The 19,837-nt window shown below is 33.8% G+C and overlaps 1 protein-coding gene across 13 annotated transcripts; it reads left to right on the top strand.

Moving 5' to 3' along the window:
• Window positions 1-13,867: 13,867 nt before the first annotated feature.
• On the top strand, window positions 13,868-17,041 carry LOC145590733 (uncharacterized). Of its 13 annotated transcripts, XR_014102142.1 has the most exons (7): window positions 13,868-14,217; window positions 14,319-15,765; window positions 15,877-16,055; window positions 16,169-16,217; window positions 16,319-16,336; window positions 16,465-16,685; window positions 16,764-17,041. XR_014102142.1 is itself a non-coding variant. In XM_081647135.1 (6 exons), the coding sequence occupies exons 2-4, from the start codon at window positions 15,144-15,146 to the stop codon at window positions 15,937-15,939; spliced, it is 336 nt and encodes a 111-aa protein (XP_081503261.1). In that variant the 5' UTR covers window positions 13,868-14,217; window positions 14,319-15,143; the 3' UTR covers window positions 15,940-16,055; window positions 16,169-16,685; window positions 16,764-17,041. The 13 variants fall into 13 exon arrangements, 3 of the variants coding, with proteins under 3 accessions (XP_081503261.1, XP_081503262.1, XP_081503260.1); XR_014102143.1 differs by lacking the exon at window positions 16,169-16,217 and having other exon boundaries at window positions 16,272-16,336; XR_014102140.1 differs by having other exon boundaries at window positions 13,868-14,068; window positions 14,159-14,217; window positions 14,319-14,375; window positions 14,930-15,765; window positions 15,877-16,685.
• The last annotated feature ends 2,796 nt before the right edge of the window (window positions 17,042-19,837 follow it).

Raw genomic sequence — 19,837 nt, forward strand, 5'->3', positions numbered from 1 at the left:
TATAAACTAAACAAAGCAATTAAACAAATCATGATGAAAGAGAGAGAATAAATAACTGAGATTAAAGGAGAAGAAATTGTTACCAAAGTTGAAGGAAACAAGAGATGGAACTAAACAAAGAGTTGTAGAGAGAGAAAATAATACTAGAGTTTAAGAGGAGAGAGAGAAAAGTTATAGAGAGAAAGAGAGAGAGAGTAAGGGGAGGGAGAAAAAAAATACTAAACTTGCTTAACAAAAACGTATCTATACTAAGCTCGAAAATCCTAAGTTCAAACAACTTAAACGACGCTTAAGCTTCTCCTCAGAAACACGCGCCCGATCGGGCCCGCCTTTTTCTTTGCCCACTCGTTCTGGGCATCCGCCCGATCGGGCTAAAGCTCGCCCGATCGGGCCCGGCTATATGCTGGACTTGGATTGGGCTTCATTCTTGGCCCAATTCGAATCTCCACTTCGGGTCTTGAATACTCGGTGTCCAAATGCAATCGGTCATGCCTTCAAATGCTCGTAGTTGTACCACAATAATCCCGGAAAAAGCTCCAAAGATGCAATTTCCTACAAAACTCAACCAAAACTACGAAAACACTAGAAAACACCAATTAGTAATAAAAGTGGCTCTAAAGAGCCAAAAACACTACTAATTATGACCAAAGGACGGGGGTAAAACACTATACATAATAGACATATCAGTAACCATGCTTAAAGAGATTTAAAATTGCATATAAATTAAGAAATGAACCAAATACATAACCACCATAAATATGCAATAATATTTCAAGGTTAGAAAGACTTAAAATTTTTCGTCAAAAGGAAAAATCTCTCAAAAAGTGCATTTTTGGTCGTTTTTTTGGCTAAAAACACATACTTAAAAGGGTAAAACCATTTCCAAAACGCCTTTTCCACCCAAAATTCACTATTTTTGGGCAAAAATCTGGGTTCGAGGCTGAAATAAGCTCTAATACGGGTTTAAAATAACAAAACCGAGCTACTAATCTAATTAGCAATTTAAAACCAGAAAAATTAAGCCATAAAAAACACCTTGAAAAATATGATTATAAAAATAAATGAGCAAGGCTCCGATACCGCTGTTGGGTTTCGGTGAGTCTGATCCACCGCGGAAGGAAACCCGAGCCAAGATCACACTCACAATAATTATAACCATAAAGCATAACTTAAACAACAAGATTAAGTAAGAGATTATTACCTTTGTAGCGTGCTTCGCTCACTTAATTGAGCTCTTACTTCGAAAGCCCTTTAGCTCCGCTCACACGGAAATAGGGCTGGCAAAAACTGACCCGACCCGAAAACCCGACCCGAACCCGACCCGAAAAAAGCGGGTTAGGGTTGAGATTTTCGACCCGAAAACTTAAATGGGTTGACACGAACCCGAACCCGAAATTAAATGGGTTAGGTTAAGGTTGAAAATCTCAACCCGAAAACGACCCACTTAACCCGAAATAAATTTCAGGTCAAAATCAGGTCGGGTCAACCCGAACCCGACCTGAGAACCCGAACAATTTTAAGTAAAAAAAAAAAAAAATCGTAAACATTGTAAATTAGGCAGCCCAGCCCAATTTCTTAAGAGGGTTCTACTTCTACATATAAAATGAAAACCCTAATTTTTCATTTTCTACCACATTTTAGATCAGCCGTCCTTACTCCTTACCCACTTCTCTGTTCTCTCTCTTTAATTTTCTCTCTCCTCAAAAACGGCACACTCAAAATTTCAAAAACCCTAAAATCACTTCACCATTGTTGAATTCGACTACAATTCTTATCTTCTCACTCTTATAAGGTACGTTTCTTGCTTATTGTTCTTAATTTGTGAGTTTATACGAATCGATTTTGTTATTTTACAAGTATATACAAATTAATTTATGCGAATTTATGCTGGGTTATGTAATTATACGAATTAATTTACGGATTTATGCGAATTCATGCTAGTTTATGTAACTATATGAATTGATTTATGCGAATTTATGCTAGATTATGTAATTACACATTTACACGATTGATTTATACGGATTTATGCAAATTTATGCTTGTTTATGTAATTATATGAATTGATTTATGGATTTATGCGAATGCATGCGAGTTTATATAATTACACGAACTGATTTATGCAAATTTATGCGAATTTATGCTTGTTTATGTACTTATATGAATTGATTTCTGGATTTATGCGTATTTATTCTAGTTTATGTAATTATACGAAGTTATTTATTGATTATTCGAATTAACTTTGTTATTTTCATGCTATCTATTGATTTTATGTAATTATACAAAATGATATAAGCATTATGCTAATTATACAAATTGATTTATTGATTTTGTTATGGATTATATGAATTTTTTGGACGATAAAGGAAGTAATTCTAGTTAATGTAATTTGGCAGGAAGTAATTATGTCCAACAATGTTCAAGAACTTTCTTCCGGAGAGGAGGAAGAAATTAATTCAACAATGGATGTTAAGAGGAAGAGCAAAAGCCAGAAAGCTTCCCCTGGTAAACCTCGTGTGCTTGTTACTGGTAAGAAACGCCAACGTCGCCTTACTTCTGATGTTTGGGTGCACTTTGAGTTTCTGGATGAGCCTAATGCAAATGGTAATTTGATTTGCAAATGTAAAAAGTGTGGTGTAAGTTTTAATGGTAATAGTACGAATGGAACAGGAAATCTTCATCGTCATCTTAAAAATTGTAAACAAAGGTCATTTAGGGATGTTCGTCAAATGATTTTAGAGAAAACATCTTCTGGTTTAGGGAATAGATTGCCTGAATTTGATGCTTCCTATTTTCGTGAATTGTTGTGTCTTGCTATTGTTGAGCATGATCTGCCTTTTCAATTTGTGGAATATAAGGGTGTTAGGAGGTTATTTTCTTATCTGAATCCTAGTTTCAAACCTGTCACAAGAAACACCATAAAATCTGATGTGCTTAAGATGCAAAAAAAAGAAAAGGAGCAATTGAAAAATGTGTTGGCCTCTTCTTCTGGTAGAATTTCATTGACCTCTGATTGTTGGACTTCCATAACCACTGATGGATACATTTCATTAACTGCTCATTATGTTGATAAATATTGGTGTTTGCAAAAAAAGATTCTGAACTTCTCTTACATTGCTCCCCCTCATACCGGTATTCATTTATGTGATCATGTGTATGGGTTGTTAAAGGAATGGGGTATTCAAAAAAACATTTTTTCAATTACATTAGATAATGCTTCTTCAAATGATGTTTTTGCTGAAAATCTTAAAGGGGAACTTGATTTGATTTGTGGTGGGGAATTTTTTCATGTAAGGTGTTGTGCTCACATTCTTAATCTAGTTGTTCAAGATGGTTTAAAAGAGATTGATGGGGCTGTGTGTAAGATTAGGGAGAGTGTTAAATATTGTAAGAGTTCTCAATCTAGAAAACAAAGATTTATAAGTTGTGTAGCACATGTTGAACTTCAATCAACTCGATCTTTACAACATGATGTTCCCACTAGATGGAACTCTACTTACATGATGCTTGATAGTGCTTTGTATTTCAAAAAAGCGTTAATTCACTTTCAAAAAGTTGATGCCAACTATGCTCATTGTCCTTCCACGGAAGAATGGGGTAGAGTAGAGAAAATATGCAAGTTTTTGAAAGTGTTTCATGATGTCACACTAGCCTTTTCCGGAACCAAATATCCTACTTCCAATCTTTACTTTTCTAATGTTTTAAAGGTTAGATTGTTATTAAAAAATGAAAAGATAAGTTCGGATCTTTTTATGCAAAAAATGGCTAACAAGATGCTTGACAAATTTGGAAAGTATTGGGCTGATTTTAGTACATTTATGGCTGTTGCTGTGGTGTTGGATCCACGATATAAGATTCAATGTGTCCAATGGGGTTACAAGAGGATCTATGGGGATGGTGTTGAATATGAGCTTGAGTTCTCTAAAGTTAGCAATTCTATAAAGGAACTATACGATTCGTATGCCGCATCTCATTCTTCATCAAGCAATGTAAATGTCAAATCTACTGATTCTGAGGTTTTGAAGGAACCTTGTGATGATTTTATGAAGGTAAACACTTCTTCCCTTATCTGTTTTGTTGTATTATCATATTATGAAATCTGATTTTATGTTTTGTTGTATTATGAAATATGATTTAATGTTTTGTTGCATTATGAAATCTGATTTATATAATCTGATTTATATAATCTTATTATAAGTTTATAACCTGATTTCAGATTTGTATAATCTGATTATAACCTGATTTTATATATTCAGATTATAATCTGATTATTATCTGATTTATATAATCAGATTATAATCTGATTTTAAATAATCTAATTATAATCTGATTATATAATCTGATTATAATCTGATTATATAATCTGATTTATATAATCAGATTATAATCTGATTTTAAATAATCTAATTATAATCTGATTATATAATCTGATTATAATCTGATTATAATCTGATTATATAATCTGATATTAATCTGATTATATAATAATATAATCTGATATTTATGATTTGGTTTTTATAGGATTTTGATGATTTTTCTGTTGAGCAAACATCTGTGGCTATGAAATCAGAGATGGAAATGTATTATGAAGAGCCACTTATGCCTCGATCCAGCAACATTGATATTTTAGCTTATTGGAGAACTTGTTCAGTTCGTTACCCTGTTTTATCTCAATTGGCTAAAGATGTTCTTGCTGTCCCCGTATCAACTGTGGCTTCTGAATCAGCCTTTAGTACCGGGAGTCGGGTACTTGATTGTTATAGAAGTTCATTGAAGCCAGATACAGTGGAGGCTATAATTTGCTTAAGGGATTGGGCCTTTGGGCAAGGTAACTTATATATAATGTAATCTGATTTTATTTCTTATGTTGGCATGTATTATTGATGGTAACTTACTTGTTTTGTTTTTTTTTTGTGTGTGTTTTGTAGACTCTATGGATCCTCAATTGGAAATGCTTTGTGGATAAATTATGAAGCTTGACATAGAGAACAAGAATGATACGCAACCTACATCACCCGACTTTGAAAAACTTGAAAGCCCTTTTGAATCCTCTAATGTTATTTGAGAACTTAGATATTTGAACTTGTTTGGATTGTAATTTCTGGTTTGTAATTGATAATTAGGTGCCTTACTTAGACTACTTTTGGTTTTATTTGGACTTTTTGTTAGATTTGATTGTTTGAAGCATTGAATGTTTGTGCCTTTGTGGTTTGAAACTTAGTTGTTTAGGTCAGTTTCAGGTTAATTTCAGGTCATATTCAGGTTAATTTCAGGTCATATTCAGGTTAATTTTAGGTTAAAATAACCTTACTTAAATCTTAACAAAAAATCAGGTCAAATAAGGTCATTTTCAGGTTGACCCGAACCCGAAAAAATCAGGTTCAGGTTGAGGTTTTCAACCCGAAATGTTAAATGGATCAGGTTCAGGTCAGGGGGTATCTGACCCGAAATTACCTGACCCGAACACGAACCCGACCCGACCTGATCCGATTGCCAGCCCTACACGGAAACCTCCTTCGAAGTCCACCCGCAACGCGAGCACCGAACTCGGTCTATTGCCTTTGAGTTAGCAAGGCCCGACCTAAACCCGAGTAATTAATTGTGTTCAAAGGTTTTCACACCGTGATGCCTTTTTCAACACTTACTCAAGTGAAGAATCCCCACTCCCAAGGTTGGTATTTATAGGCAAAGGCTCACAAATTTCCCATCATCTTTCCATGTGGGAGATTTTGATTTTTCCATTTTATTTTAAATCTAAAATAAAATAAATAATCAAGCTACTAATAAATCAACAAGTGTCAAGCTCACATGAAAGGTTAGGTGAGGACCATTTGGAGGAGGGGGGACCAAACTTGCTCCCCACTCTCTCTCTAAAAACCGGCCAACACACACCCCCAACCCCTTATAAGCTTGCGCCACATGGCAGCCCCGGCCATGGCACCCAAGCAGCTTTGTGTAGGGAATATTTCAAGCATCCCACACTTGAGCCCCACGGTGATCATACACTTAAGCATGGTGGCGTCCAAAGGGAAGGAAGCTAGAGTAAAAGAGTCGCCAACAAGTTTTAGGAACCTGTAAACTGTTCACAGGGTGTAGGTTACACCCCTTCACGATCCATAAGATCGCTAACTCCATAGTGGTCTAGAACCATGACTGGATATTCGGGGATGAAGGTACAAATCCAACCTAAAAGAGATTGAACCTGCCCTAAAAATAGGCCTCTACTTTATTCTTCTCATATCCATGTGCACTTTTTGACTAACATACAATCAATAGGTTGACCCTAAACCTGTTTAATCTATGTTGGTTGAATATTAATGCACAAGCAAAACTATTATTGGCGATCACTTGAATTATAATCATATTAGCCTAAACAAGATTATTAATTATCTTATTAAGCGTGATTACAAGTACAAATTCCCTTTAAACCTGCAAGAGAGGGCGTGATCAAGCAATACCAATAATAATATATATCAAGCAACATAATAACAATCATCATCATAATAATAATATTCTCAATAAAGTATAATAATAATAGCAAGATCCTAGGCATGATACTAACAAGATTAATAACAAATCCTAGCATGTCACTGAGCATTAAGAATCAAAGCTTTATCCCTAACATGATACTAACATGATAGAAGAAAGAAATAGGAAGCAACCTAAACATGATACTAGAAAGCAATAAAAGCATCCTAACATGATACTAGGAATTATAAAGATATCCTAACATGGTATTAGGAATTAAAATAATTAAAGCATGACTTCTATATCAAAAGAATAATAAAAGTAATTAAATTGCTTACTTGGATGCCTCGTATCTCTTTCTAATAACAAAATACACGCGTTAGTAACTTTAATGAAAATATTAAACAAATAATTAAATCAAATAATTGAAATAGGGATTTGGGACCAAACCCTCAAAAATTATCAACCTTTCACCTTGAGGACAAAGGCAACTTCGAACTTCGCTAGGTGTGTCTAGGACTTGTGAATGTGGAATTTTGTATGAAGGAAGGTTTAGAAAAAGAATAGAGAGAGAATAAGCTTCTAGCTTTAGAGAGAGAATAGAGAGAGATGATGGTTGTGAATGAATAAAAACGGGGAGATTCAACCCCTATTTATAGAAAAATAGTCCGAAAACGATAGAAAATACTTCAAGTTCTATATGGAATAAAACTGGCATCTGTAGCCAGGCGACAGACATTAGCGCCAGGCGACAGATTCTGTCGTCTGGCGACAAACTCTGTCGTTTGGTGCTAATTAAAAGATAAAACGCGCTTTGTACGCGGAATCCTCTTCTTAATATGATTAAGCAGCAAATTCCGTGTTTATCAAATTAAAATCGGGTTTATCATAAAACACTTATTTTATTCCAAATAAAACTCTTTAAAAATAATAATTATCAATCCTAATTCTATTAGAACTTAAAAGAACCTTCTAAATATTCTAGAAGATTAAAATCAACCCTAACAACTTTAGGAATAATAATTAATAGGCCCTCCTCTAGATCATCAGGCCGCATATAAAATTCATTTCGAGCCCAATTTAATATTTTGACCATAACTTCCACATTACTCATCGGAATTGGGCTTATAATATATCGCTGGAAAGCTCTTTTCGAGCCTGATCCAACTACACTATTATTAGACCCTTATCATGGACTAAACTAAATTGGACTGCCTACTTTCATAAATAGAGTAAGAAAAGAAATGTTTTCAAAAACAGAAAGAAAGATATTTTATTAAAACGACCGCATCTCAAAACTTTTCACACTTTCACTTCGTTCGATAATTAAGTGACGTGAAAGGTATTCTTCACTGGGTTTGGTTTTGGGGAGACACATTTGGGTGTCTACACCTTGCTGGCGCTTGGTGCTTGCGGCTGGGCACTGCTGCCTTGGCCTAGCAGCATCATCGCACGCGTGCCAGCCTAGCTGCTTGCTGCTGGGCGTGGCGCGCCATGCGCATGCATCGCAGCCCCTGCGCGCCAGCACGCACGCACTGCTAGCAGTGCTAGCACGCTAGTGCGATGCTGGCTAGCTAGCATTGCTGGCTTGATGCAGCTGCTGCTAGCGCATGCTAGCAATGCTTGCTAGCCATGCACCAGCAGCACTGCCAATGTTGGTGCGCTAGCACGCACCAGCCAGCTTAGGCTCGGCTTGGTGCGCTTGCTAGCCGCCTAGCTAGGCCTTATGCCCCTAGCACTCGGTTTTCTTGGGGCATTCCGATGCTAGGGGTATTTTGGTCATTATGTTAATTTATTAATTATTTTCTCGTCTCGTCTTTTTATCATTTTTGACTCGACTTCCGACGCTCGGTTTCGACGCTCCAAGCTCGAATTTCCGACGTCTGAATATTAATTACTCGGCCGACTCATTAATTCCTTCCGAATTAATTCGTTGCTTCGGTTCGCTAATTGCTTGGGTGTGACCCGAAGGGTTCAGTTAAGATTAAGCTGTAATATTAATTATACATTAATATTACTGATCGAAAGCGGCCTCCACCCAGGCATTCCGATCACTTGGCCTCACTGAATAATTAGCTTTCTAATAATTCCGAACCCTCTATCGGAATAATGCACTTATTCGGTAAAGGCTAGGGGTACACATGGTGTACAATATACTTTTGTACACCACTAATCACATTTTGCCAAGTCACTATGTCCTACTAAGTAATAGGAGGGAAAAGAGAGGGAAATATGAGCGACAAAGTCTTTAGCATTAGGTGAGAACAAGAGAGTGTAAGCGGGAAACTTAAGTATTGGGAAATGTATTAGGAGAGAGAAAATTATGAACCTCCATTTTTATTGCTAACCAACAATCAGATTAGCTTCAACTTCAAATCATGTTCAATGGTTTCCACCTTTTTCCTAAATTAATCAACAATTCTTTAATTTTTCTGGGAATTCATTTTTTTTGGGTAATTTTGTTTGTTGTTTTTTGATACTTTTTTAACCACAAATATAATAGATTGAGCGCTAATTATGTTTATTGCAAAAGCAAATCGGAGACAATGGAAATGTTTATAGAAAAACCTAATTCCTTCTTCACAATTTTCATTTCTAAACCTCAGAATTATTTAGGGGGTGTTTGGTTCAAGCATATTAGGTATAAGATATGGGTTTGGAATGACCAAAACCCATACCTTGTGTTTGTTTCTTGAAATTTCATTTTTCAAACCCATACCTCAAACCCTCAAGGTATGGGTTTTTGAAACCCAAGGGAGGAGGTGGGTATGGCTCATACCCATACCTTTAGGTTTAAAATTAAAAGGAAAACCATCATTCCTAGATAAAAACCAAACACATGAAATCAAGTATCAAGTTCCAACCCCATACCACCCAGGTTTCATTCCTCATTCCAAACCCATACCATTGTTTGAACCAAACGCCCCCTTATTTTGCTGCTGTTGAAGTACTTCTTAATTCTCCTTTACCTTCGGATCTGTCATTGTCACAATTGCAACAATTATTGGTATTTAGTCCGTTGGGCGTATCGTGCTATTTTTGACGACTATGTAAAGCAGGGGATTAGTTCTTCTATGCTACCGTATCTAAGCTTTTAATTACAAATTTTTGATTGAATAATTTAGCATAAAGTAAAGTATTTTTCTAGAATGTTTTATGATTAAAAAAACATCATTTGGAAATGACCATTTAATAATATGATACTCTGTATAAATTAATGATGATGCACTGATGATCGAAGAGGTGGGAATGTGCTTCGGAGTGGTTGTCAAAGATGTCCGACAGTACATTACAATTCAGGTTTGTGAGAAGTGGGAGATCCATGTTGCAGAAGCTAATCATCAAAGTGACGGTCAAGCGGTGTGTCATATCTTGGAGCGTTGATCATCAAGTTGCTCTGAGTTATCCTTTGATAATTGATGATATTTACGACTTATTTCCTAGCTTTGATTGTATATTTGCAGTATTGTCAGGACTTTTGCTAAGAAATGAGGAAATAATGTGGTCTATACTTTTCCTCAGCTAAAAAAAAAAATGTGGTTCTATACTCTTCTTTTTTTTTTTTTTCTTTTTTTTGAATGGTAATGTGGTCTATACTTTAATTGAGTGCTTCGAAGCGTATTAATAAAAAAAATTAAAAATATTAAATTTTTTACTGTTGATATTATAGTGATGAGGTAAACTTTTTTATCAAAACACGACTACTATTTTTGTGTTCTCTACAATATATTACAAACAAGATTATTGGATTATATGTTGTACTTCGTATAATTGTATTAAGAATTAAAGGGCTAAAAACAATTTTAAATGTAATTTAAACAAACAAAATTGTTAATGTTTGACATAGCCTTAATTTTTTATTTCTATTTTATAAGCCACGTCTTTATCGCCTATAACTTTAAATTTAAAATTTTTTGAAATCAAAATTAAAAAAACATGTATTAGAATTGGTATACAATTGTGACAATATTTAAAGGATCATTAAACACTTTTTAGGAGCATATTTGTATTTTCTATAGAGATGCTATTGATTTTGAACTTAGCTTTTCTTTTTAACTAGTATCATTTTTAATTTTTTTTTTATCACCCTCCGCTACCTTTACATAACTTTGGTGTATCATTTAATAACCCTTAATATTAATGGATTAGTTGTCGTATCTTTTATAAAAAATAATTTTGTATCAATAATATATCATGTGGTATAAAATTTATATTTGCAACGTGATGTCATCAACTCAATACATAATGAGCTCAATATATCAAGTGACATAAGAGGCAATGTGAACCATAACTTAGTAGAGAATGAAGCAATAATATATATATATATATATATATATATATATATATATATATATATATATATATATATATATATATATATATTTGAGTTTTTCAAGAGCTTGAAGAGCGAATAAACAAATAAAATATATTTGATTTTATCTTTTTTGTCATTTAAACGAAAATATATATTATATTTTTTTTATTTTATTTTCAAAATATAAAACAAACCGTATATCGCACGAGTTTCATCTAGTTGATCTATAATTCGAATATATCTATAAATATAACTAAACTAACAACCGCTGACATCATCCCCTATTTAAATTGTACAAATGTCAAGTTGTGGTAAAAAAACTCCCGCCTAAATCAATTGCTGACATCATATTTTTATTTTTATTTTTACTTATTTTTTGAACGAAACCTTCTTATTTTTTACCTTAAATTATTAAATAATTATATATACGGAGTATATTTTTGTAGAAGACAATTAGTATACTCCCTCCGTTTAATATGATAGTCCCATATCAATCACATAAAATAAGGAAACAAGAATATTTGGAATCTAACATTAAAGTAAAAAAATAATTCATAAATAGTTTTGCTTAATTATTTAAATTATTTTTGATTTTTTTAGGAAACCATCAAACATACTTGTATAATTCAAGGGAATAATTCAAATACTTAGAGTCATGTCATCAATTCATAATCAATTATATAAATCAATCAGAATTTAATATGTATAAAATAGGAAATAAAAACTAAGTTAAAAGTGGAATACATTCAATATGGGTAGATTTTTTTAAAACACCAAAATAGGACTAACAAATTGAAACGGAGGGAGTATTATGCTATCTTTTTTTTTTTTTTTTTTACATTATTATAAATTTATACAAAAAAACTATCTGGCTTCCAAAAATAATTACTTCCAGTTTATTAGTACTTTGTATTGTATAATTTGGTTAAATTTTTTACTATCTTCAAAATTATTTAGATCTAAATACCATTGGAATTAATGGTTATGTTTCTATATATATATATATTTTTTTTCTCATATGAGGTACATATATAAAATATATTTATTTTAAAGAAATTTTTTATGTCGTGCATCGTACGGGGCTAATTTAGTTATAACTATAGATCACCGTGCATGGCACGGGATCTAATCTAGTTTATAATAAAGTACTTTATATATACGATCATTTTTGGACTTAACCTCCCTTTTTAATTAGTATCATGTTGAATAATTTATAACCCTAGTTATCTTTTTGTAACTCTTGATAAATTGCTTGTAATCCTTCACTACCATTTGTATTAATGGATCAATTGGCACATCTCATCGCGATCTTACACTTGAAAATTATTTTGTCGCACCTTATGCAATGTGAACCATTATTAATTTATATAGCTTATAAATTTAAATGTTTATAAGTTGAAATCCAAATTTTAAATTTTGGGCTATTAATTGATCCACAATCTATACTTATCTATTAAAAAGCATTCCTAAAACGGAATATGTGTCACGTGGTACCCTTCACATGTATTAGATATATGCCACATCACCTTTCACAAGTATTATATGCCACATCATCCATCGTACTATAAACATGTTTTAATGCAATAAAAATGTTTATTAGGTTTGAACACAAGACCAATAAGAAACAATCTAATGTTCTAACCATCTTTGCTACGGAGTATCTTTTAATTATGTTTCATATTCAATTAAAATATACTAAATACTTTGTATTAAACATCAATTTGAGAGCACTTATTTAGTTATATAGTTATTATTGTTCACTTTTATTTTAATTATCTAGTTTATTTATTATAGGTCAAATAATATTTGTTAATATTCAAAGTAAAACCCAGTGCATTGCCCGAGATACACACTAGTTGTAACATTATTTAAAGGTTCATTAAACATTTTTTAAGAACATTTTTGTATTTGCAGTATTCATAAGATGTTAAATTGGATTTAAGACTTGTATAGTTCATCTTGCTCATTTCCGGTTATTACATGTCTAATTATCTCCTTGCTTATATATATATATATATATATATTTTTGTATTAATATATTTCATACTTTTCAATACTTGATGAGTCGATTCATTATATTTCATGTCTATTTTATAAAACTTCATGAATATCAAATCAATTCATTTCCCTTACGCATAATGTAGGCATTTTATTAGTATTTGCTAATTAGAAAAATTAACAATACTTGTCGGCCATAGTCATACCTTAATCATGACAAAAAAAAAAAAAAATAAAGAAAAAGAAAAAGAAAAAAGAACAAGAAAGGATATACTATTTGTATTTTATATCTTATCATTTTATCAACATATTATCTAATCTTAAGGTTATCACAAATATATCAAAGTATCAATTGCCGCAACATTCAATATACTCATAACATTAGATATTGTTATGGAAACATAAAACATTAAAACCCATTCAGCTCCAACATAGAATAATATGAAGTTACATGATACAGGATACATCCCATACCATAATTTCATCATGAATCCTAGACAATAACACATTTTCAGTCGTTTTGGAAGATTTTATATCTACCGAAATTATTATTTCGATGAAACTTATGGAGTTATGGATAGATTACACCTATCACCATTTTTTCAATTGGTTGAAGCTCACGCTCAAGTGCTTAACCATAATTTTGTTATGTTTAATCTCTAATTTAAAACTCATTAACCTAAATTTTTTTTTTTTTTTTTTTTTTGAAAACCTAAAAATTTAAAAGTAGACGAATTAAAAAAATGAAGCTTTTTTTGGAAAGTTGAAAGGAAATGAAATTTTATACGTAGTACATCATACTGGTTTTCATGAAAAATACATGGACAAAAATACAAAATTAATTAATTAAAATTAATTTATTGAAAACAGTAAAATCATTAATAGATGGTTGAGACTTTTGAAATCCAATTAAATTTGAAATTTAAATTTGAAATTTTCAGAAATTGGGTATTAAAATTTAAATGAAAATTTATATATTCCACCAAAAAAAGATTCCATTTTAACCAATAGAATTAACGGTGTACAAATTCTTTTGTATACCATGTGTACCCCTATCATCTCCCCACTTATTCAAAGGACACCATTCCTTTCAAAATGAACTTTATGTCAATGAGTTGCATGTTGTTTTAACTTTGTTCATTGCTGAATTGCTCCGTTGGTTTGCTCAATTTCTTCTATGGCTCAATTGCTGAAATGCTCAATTGTTGAATTGCTCCGTTGGTTTGCTCAATTTCTAAAATGCTCTATTGTTGAATTTCTTGATTTCTGAATTGCTGAATTGCTTAACTGGTGAAGTGCTGAAATGCTAAGCTGAATAATCCTAAGCTAATCATAATAACTGGTTTATGATGTAGTGTATTAATTTTGGAATGATTCTAGGTTCTCAATTGGAGATAATGCGAAAGTTCTCAAAAACTCGTCGTGGGATTCCAAGAATGGTAAATTATAATAGTTTTGGTCTTCAATTCCAATTGAAAATGTGTTCAGTGTAGTCAATTGGTTAGTGAACAATGGATTTGTGCAATTTTGATCTGTACAGGTTAGGACTCATTCATCAAGTCCTCAAGTTAAAGTTCTCCGAACTGAATTGTTTATGGTATGGCTATGGTTAGATATTGTATTGATTTGATTAGTTTATTTGAACCCAATTCAAATTTCAAACGATCCATATCAAATTGATGATGTTGATCTTGTCAAGGATGGTTCTATTAGTGTTGGTGGTCAAGTGAAGAGAAAGGGTGAGGTTATTAAGCAGCAAGTTGAAGTGTATGGGAGGGTATGTTTTAAGTTAGTGTCTTGTTTTTCCTTTTTATCTCCGAACTTTAGAAGGTGAACTGATTTTAGTAATTATATCTGCTATCTTAAATTTGCAGCCACCAAATATGAATTGCCGTATTGAGACCTTTTCTAGAATATGTCACACTTTTGATGATAGAAGGATATGCTGGGTTAATAAAATGGGTTTGGGTGGGTTGTTAACAGCTCCAAGTGACATACTCTTACCTCGGCAGTTGGGATATTGGATAATGAGTGGTATAGATCCTGTGAATAAGGTGCTTATTGCACCTAATGGGAAACAATTTAGGTTATCTACTAATCAAGTTCATTGGGTCTTAGGCATTCCTAATGGTGGTTTAACTGTCCCGACAGGTAAGTGTAAGTCATCTATTTTGCAAGAAAATGTGAATAAAATCCTGGACAAATATGGTCAACCCACTAACACAAGTTCAAGGAAGTTTGCTGGTAGAGTTAATACATCAGTAGGCATCCTCGTGAATTCAAAGTTGATGGAAAGGGTGGATGGAAATGGGAGGCACATGAGGAGGAGGAATTCAAGACATTATTCTTGTTGTTGTCACTTGAAATGGTGTTGTGCCCTACACAGTCCCCTAGGTTGGGATGTGATTTGTTTCCTGCCTTGACTTGTGCTATGGACGCTTCTTCGTACAACTGGTGTGAACTGGTGTTGAATAAGTTGATGGAGAGCGTTGCCAGTTATGCTCCTCGGTTTTACTCAAATGGTTTTGCCGGTGGGTGTGGTGGGTGTACTATATTTGCAGTGGTATGTATATTTATTTGCTAAATCGATATATTAATGTGTTTGTTGTCACATTGTTTACATTGAGTTGATGGTAACTTTGTTTAAATTGAGTTGATATGCAATGTGATTTATGTGATGGTTAAATGTAGGTGTTTTATTTGGATAAGTTAAACCGGTTCCCTGTGAATTGGGGTGAATTTCCCAGAATAAAGGTTTTGGACAATAACATGATAGGTATTGCCACTAAAGAGGATCAAATTGCTAGTGGACGTGATTATGGGCAGTTGGGGATTAGTGATTGTGAATAAGGTTGGCATTGATCAATTTGGTTTTTTAGGTATTTGTTTGTCATAGTATTTTTTTTATACAGACTTTGGACATAGCGTACAGGGAGAGGCATTCAAAGGAAGCTCGGGATAGTAACGGGCCTTCCCTTGTGGCAGAGGTAGATTAGTTATGTTTTATTTGATTACTTAAATTGTTTGGTTAATAATGATTACTTAAATTGTTTGGTTAATAATGATTGTTAGTGTGGTTAATACTATGTTATCATCAGTTTGGGCATAACATGAAGACGAGGAATAACATGAAGAAGAGGTGTGGTCCACTAAAACACTGAATTGAACAGCAAAGGAAACGGCCTAACCGAAGGAGGTGTACAGCAGGATGTGATTCATTGATATCTCCTACTTGCAACGTCCCCAATGTGGTTAATGGTTTAGTCTTATCTAGGTGGTAAGGAGTTAATCAAGATTAATGCTTTGATTAGTATTAGTTGCTTCATTACATGCTCTCTCAAGCTATTGTAGTTGTTAACTGACAAGACTCTACGTTTGTCATACTTGAAGGAGTTTATCATCAGAATTGGTCCATGTGTTAACTCGACTCATTGCTTGGGTATGTTTGTATTTGAATTACGTTTACTATAATCAGATTAATTGGCAACTGCAGTGGACTGATGTTTTTGAAAACAAATTCGTTGCTTATATGCGATGCAGTTGGATGCTACTGCTGAGGTTATACCATTAGCTATTTGCTCTTTTTTTTATTATTTTTTTTTTTTTTTTAGGATTTAGGGGTGTAAGTATTAGTGTTGACTGTAGTTTTGTTTTGCCTTTGACACATGTCTTGTTATTTACTGGAGGTCTGGAGGGGTTACATATGATGCTGTGTGCTTTGAATAGTTTCCTACAATCTCCTTTTACTGAATTCATGGTTGTAGTGTGTGAAATGTATGATCGACATGGTAACGAAGCTCGTACTTGGAGAAGTTCTTGGCTTCTCGCCAAATTTGGGGAGCCAATAGAGTTGTGTGTATTACGTGTCGGCAACCCTTCACCGTCTATTGAACTCTTTCAAATAATTGTAAGTATGAGCAGTGCATCCATTACATTGTATATGATATCAGGGTTAAATAATTGCAAATTTCTTTTAATTGTGCAGCGAGGTGCGCCAAGTCAAATGCTTGCTCTGCTACAAGACAGATGGCTCAACCATCTCCGGACTAATAATGTTTCCCGGAATATTGTTGTATTTTCCTAATAATGTGATCGACGATGAATGTTGTACTAAAAACTGCGTTGGATTGGATTTTAAGATTTTTAATAGTAGACCGTTTAGCTCCACTTGGGCCATTGGTATTGGGCCTATGTATACTTAATAATTTGGATGTGTAACAGATTATTGTTGGATTTATTGGTGTATCATTTGGGGTTAATAAAATGGGCCTTGAATTTAGGCCAATCTGTACTTATTATATTACTTTTCCCAACTCTCATAAACTTGTCGAAGTTCATCAAGCCCCATGTACTAGAGTTGTCAATTCGGGTAAACGGGTTGGGTTTGGGTTGGGTAAGAGTGGGTCGAGTCAACTCGGGTTGGGTTAATTCGGATTAGTGCCGTAACCTATGCGGGTCGGGTTCGGGTTGGGTCATGCTTGAGTCGGGTCATACATCTTATCGGGTTTAGGTCGGGTTAATAACAGGTTGGGTTACATTTGGGTCGAGTGAACAATAGGTCGGGTTTAATTCGGGTTTTCACGGGTTAAAACGGGTTAGGGTAATTCTCGGGTTCGAGTCGGGTTCAGTTCAACTCAATAATTTGCGGGTTAGAATCAAGTCGGGTCATTCTTAGGTTTGAGTCGTGTTCGGTTCAAGTTTATAATTTGCGGGTTATAATCAGGTCGGGTCATTCTCGGGTTCAAGTCGGGTTCGGTTTAAGTCAATAACTTGCGGGTTATAATCAGGTTGGGTCATTTCCAAGTCGGGTCATTCTCGAGTTCAAGTCAGGTTATGTTCAAGTCAATAATTTGCGGGTTACAATCAGGTCGGGTCATTTCCAAGTCGGGTCATATTCGGGTTCAACTAACTATAAATAGATAATTATCATTTTTATCAAGCTAATTATTTCCTTTGACTATAATATAGGCAACATACTAAGGAACTATAATCTATAATTTAGGAAGATAATTATCTCCTTTGACCATACAACAAATATATACTATATTTAACTCTTAAATTTGGGGATGATGCTTCTTTCTTTTGCTGGCCTGGACCGACTTGGTCTCCCTAGACAAAATGTTTTGATCAACAATAATAAGGTGGTCTAAATTGAATTTAAGGTGATTTGAAAGCGGGCCAGGAACAATTTGGGTTGAATTTAGGTTGGGTCATTAACAAGTCGTGTTGATTTCGAGTCGGGTTAGTAACAGACCGGGTTGAATTTTTGGGTCGGGTTAGTAATAGGTCGGGTAAAATTTGGGTCGGGTCAATAACAAGTCGGGTTGATTTCGGATCGGGTTTGTAACAGGTCGGGTTAAATTCGGGCCGGGTTAGGAACGGGTCGGGTTGAATTCAGGTCAGGTTAGTAACAAGTCCGGTTAAATTCAGGTTTTGACGGGTTAAAACGGGTTTGGGTCAATTTCGGTTCAAGTCGGGTTCGGTTCAAGTCAATAATTTACTGGTTTCATTCGGGTCGGGTCATCTCTAGGTCGGTTCATGTTCGGGTCTCAAATACTCGGGTCAACTCGAGTCTAGGGTTGGTTTCAGGTCGGGTTTGGGTCACCATTTTTTTCGGGTTCAGATGGGTCGGTTAATAATCGGGTTCGGGTAGGTATTTCGGGTCGGGTCAGCTTTTGACAGCTCTACCGTGTACTGATCGTCTACATTTAGAGACATGCTGTTGTAATTTGTGTGGTTTGCTTGCTACTTGTAGGTTATATAGAGTAAAAATATTAAATTCAAGTTTTTCATTTTGCAAAAATTCAATACATAGAACAAATTACGGGTAGGTTTGGGACACCGGACTCGTAAATTAGCTTATTATTCTTTGCATTCTAAGTACATTTAACAATTTAGGTTTGGGACACCAGACTCGTAAATTAACTTATTATTCTTATTATTTCACAAAATTTTGAGTTTTATCACCGGATTACTTTCAACAACAAATTGAGTTTTTATCACCGGATTAGTTCAATCACTTATTTACTTCCCATTCTAAGTACATTTAACGATTATCTTATTATTCTAAAAAATTTTGAGTTTTATCACCGGATTAGTTCAATCACTTATTTACTTCGCATTCTAAGTACATTTATCAATTATCTTATTATTCTACAAAATTTTGAGTTTTACCACCGGATTAGTTTAATCACTTATTTAGTTCGCATTCTAAGTACATTTAACGATTATCTTATTATTCTATAAAAATTTTGAGTTTTATCACCGGATTAGTTAGTTTCAACAACAAATTGAGTTTTATCACCGGATTAGTTCATTCACTTATTTACTTCGCATTCTAAGTACATTTAACGATTATCTTATTATTCTACAATAATTTGAGTTTTATCACCGGATTAGTTTCAACAATACGTACATTGAGTGGTATCGCCGGATTAGTTTCACCAATGATTACCATATTCAACAATACTTTGTGTTAATGGTGTACTCGATTCAATGATTACCATATTTACTCAATTCAATGATTACCATATTCAACAATAGTTTGTGTGTAATTGCTTTTTATCACTAATCTCATGTCACAAACATCATTTCACAATGTCAAACATTGTATTTGGTAATAGCAGTCTTTTAAACCAAATGGCAAATACATTTGCCTTTATTAATAGATCATCATTAGCCGCACATTACGAGAATTAGTTCATGGGAACGGAGATAACCACTACATGAAAATAAGCCAACCCTACGAATTACATTAAAACAGCTAGACAAAACTTAATAACACATCATGAAGAACTACAAATGCTCCATTACAAACAGCCATTAACACACATTCCAACGCTGGTAGAACATTCCTTCTTTACGCACCATCAACCTGGGGGAGTCACTTGGTTACGGGGCTGGCTTTGGCTACAGTTATAAATAGAAAAAAAGTTAGTCAACCATACTAGAAATTAACTTTAATTAATTGAGTCAAATTTAGTTAAATAAAGTGAGGAAGGTGTATTGTACATACCTACAAGAGCCCAAGCGTCCTCAAAGGGCAATCCCCCTCGGCAG

Source organism: Chenopodium album, chromosome 18 (genome assembly GCF_948465745.1).
Source record: "Chenopodium album chromosome 18, dcCheAlbu1.1, whole genome shotgun sequence".
Taxonomy (NCBI): domain Eukaryota; kingdom Viridiplantae; phylum Streptophyta; class Magnoliopsida; order Caryophyllales; family Amaranthaceae; genus Chenopodium; species Chenopodium album.

Coding starts and splice junctions, on each gene's coding strand:
- LOC145590733 (XM_081647134.1), top strand. CDS start 15,144: ATGGTGTTGTGCCCTACACAGTCCCCTAGGTTGGGATGTGATTTGTTT. Junction 15,342..15,690: donor GGTGTACTATATTTGCAGTG/GTATGTATATTT, acceptor TTTTTTATACAG/ACTTTGGACATAGCGTACAG. Junction 15,766..15,876: donor GGCCTTCCCTTGTGGCAGAG/GTAGATTAGTTA, acceptor TGTTATCATCAG/TTTGGGCATAACATGAAGAC.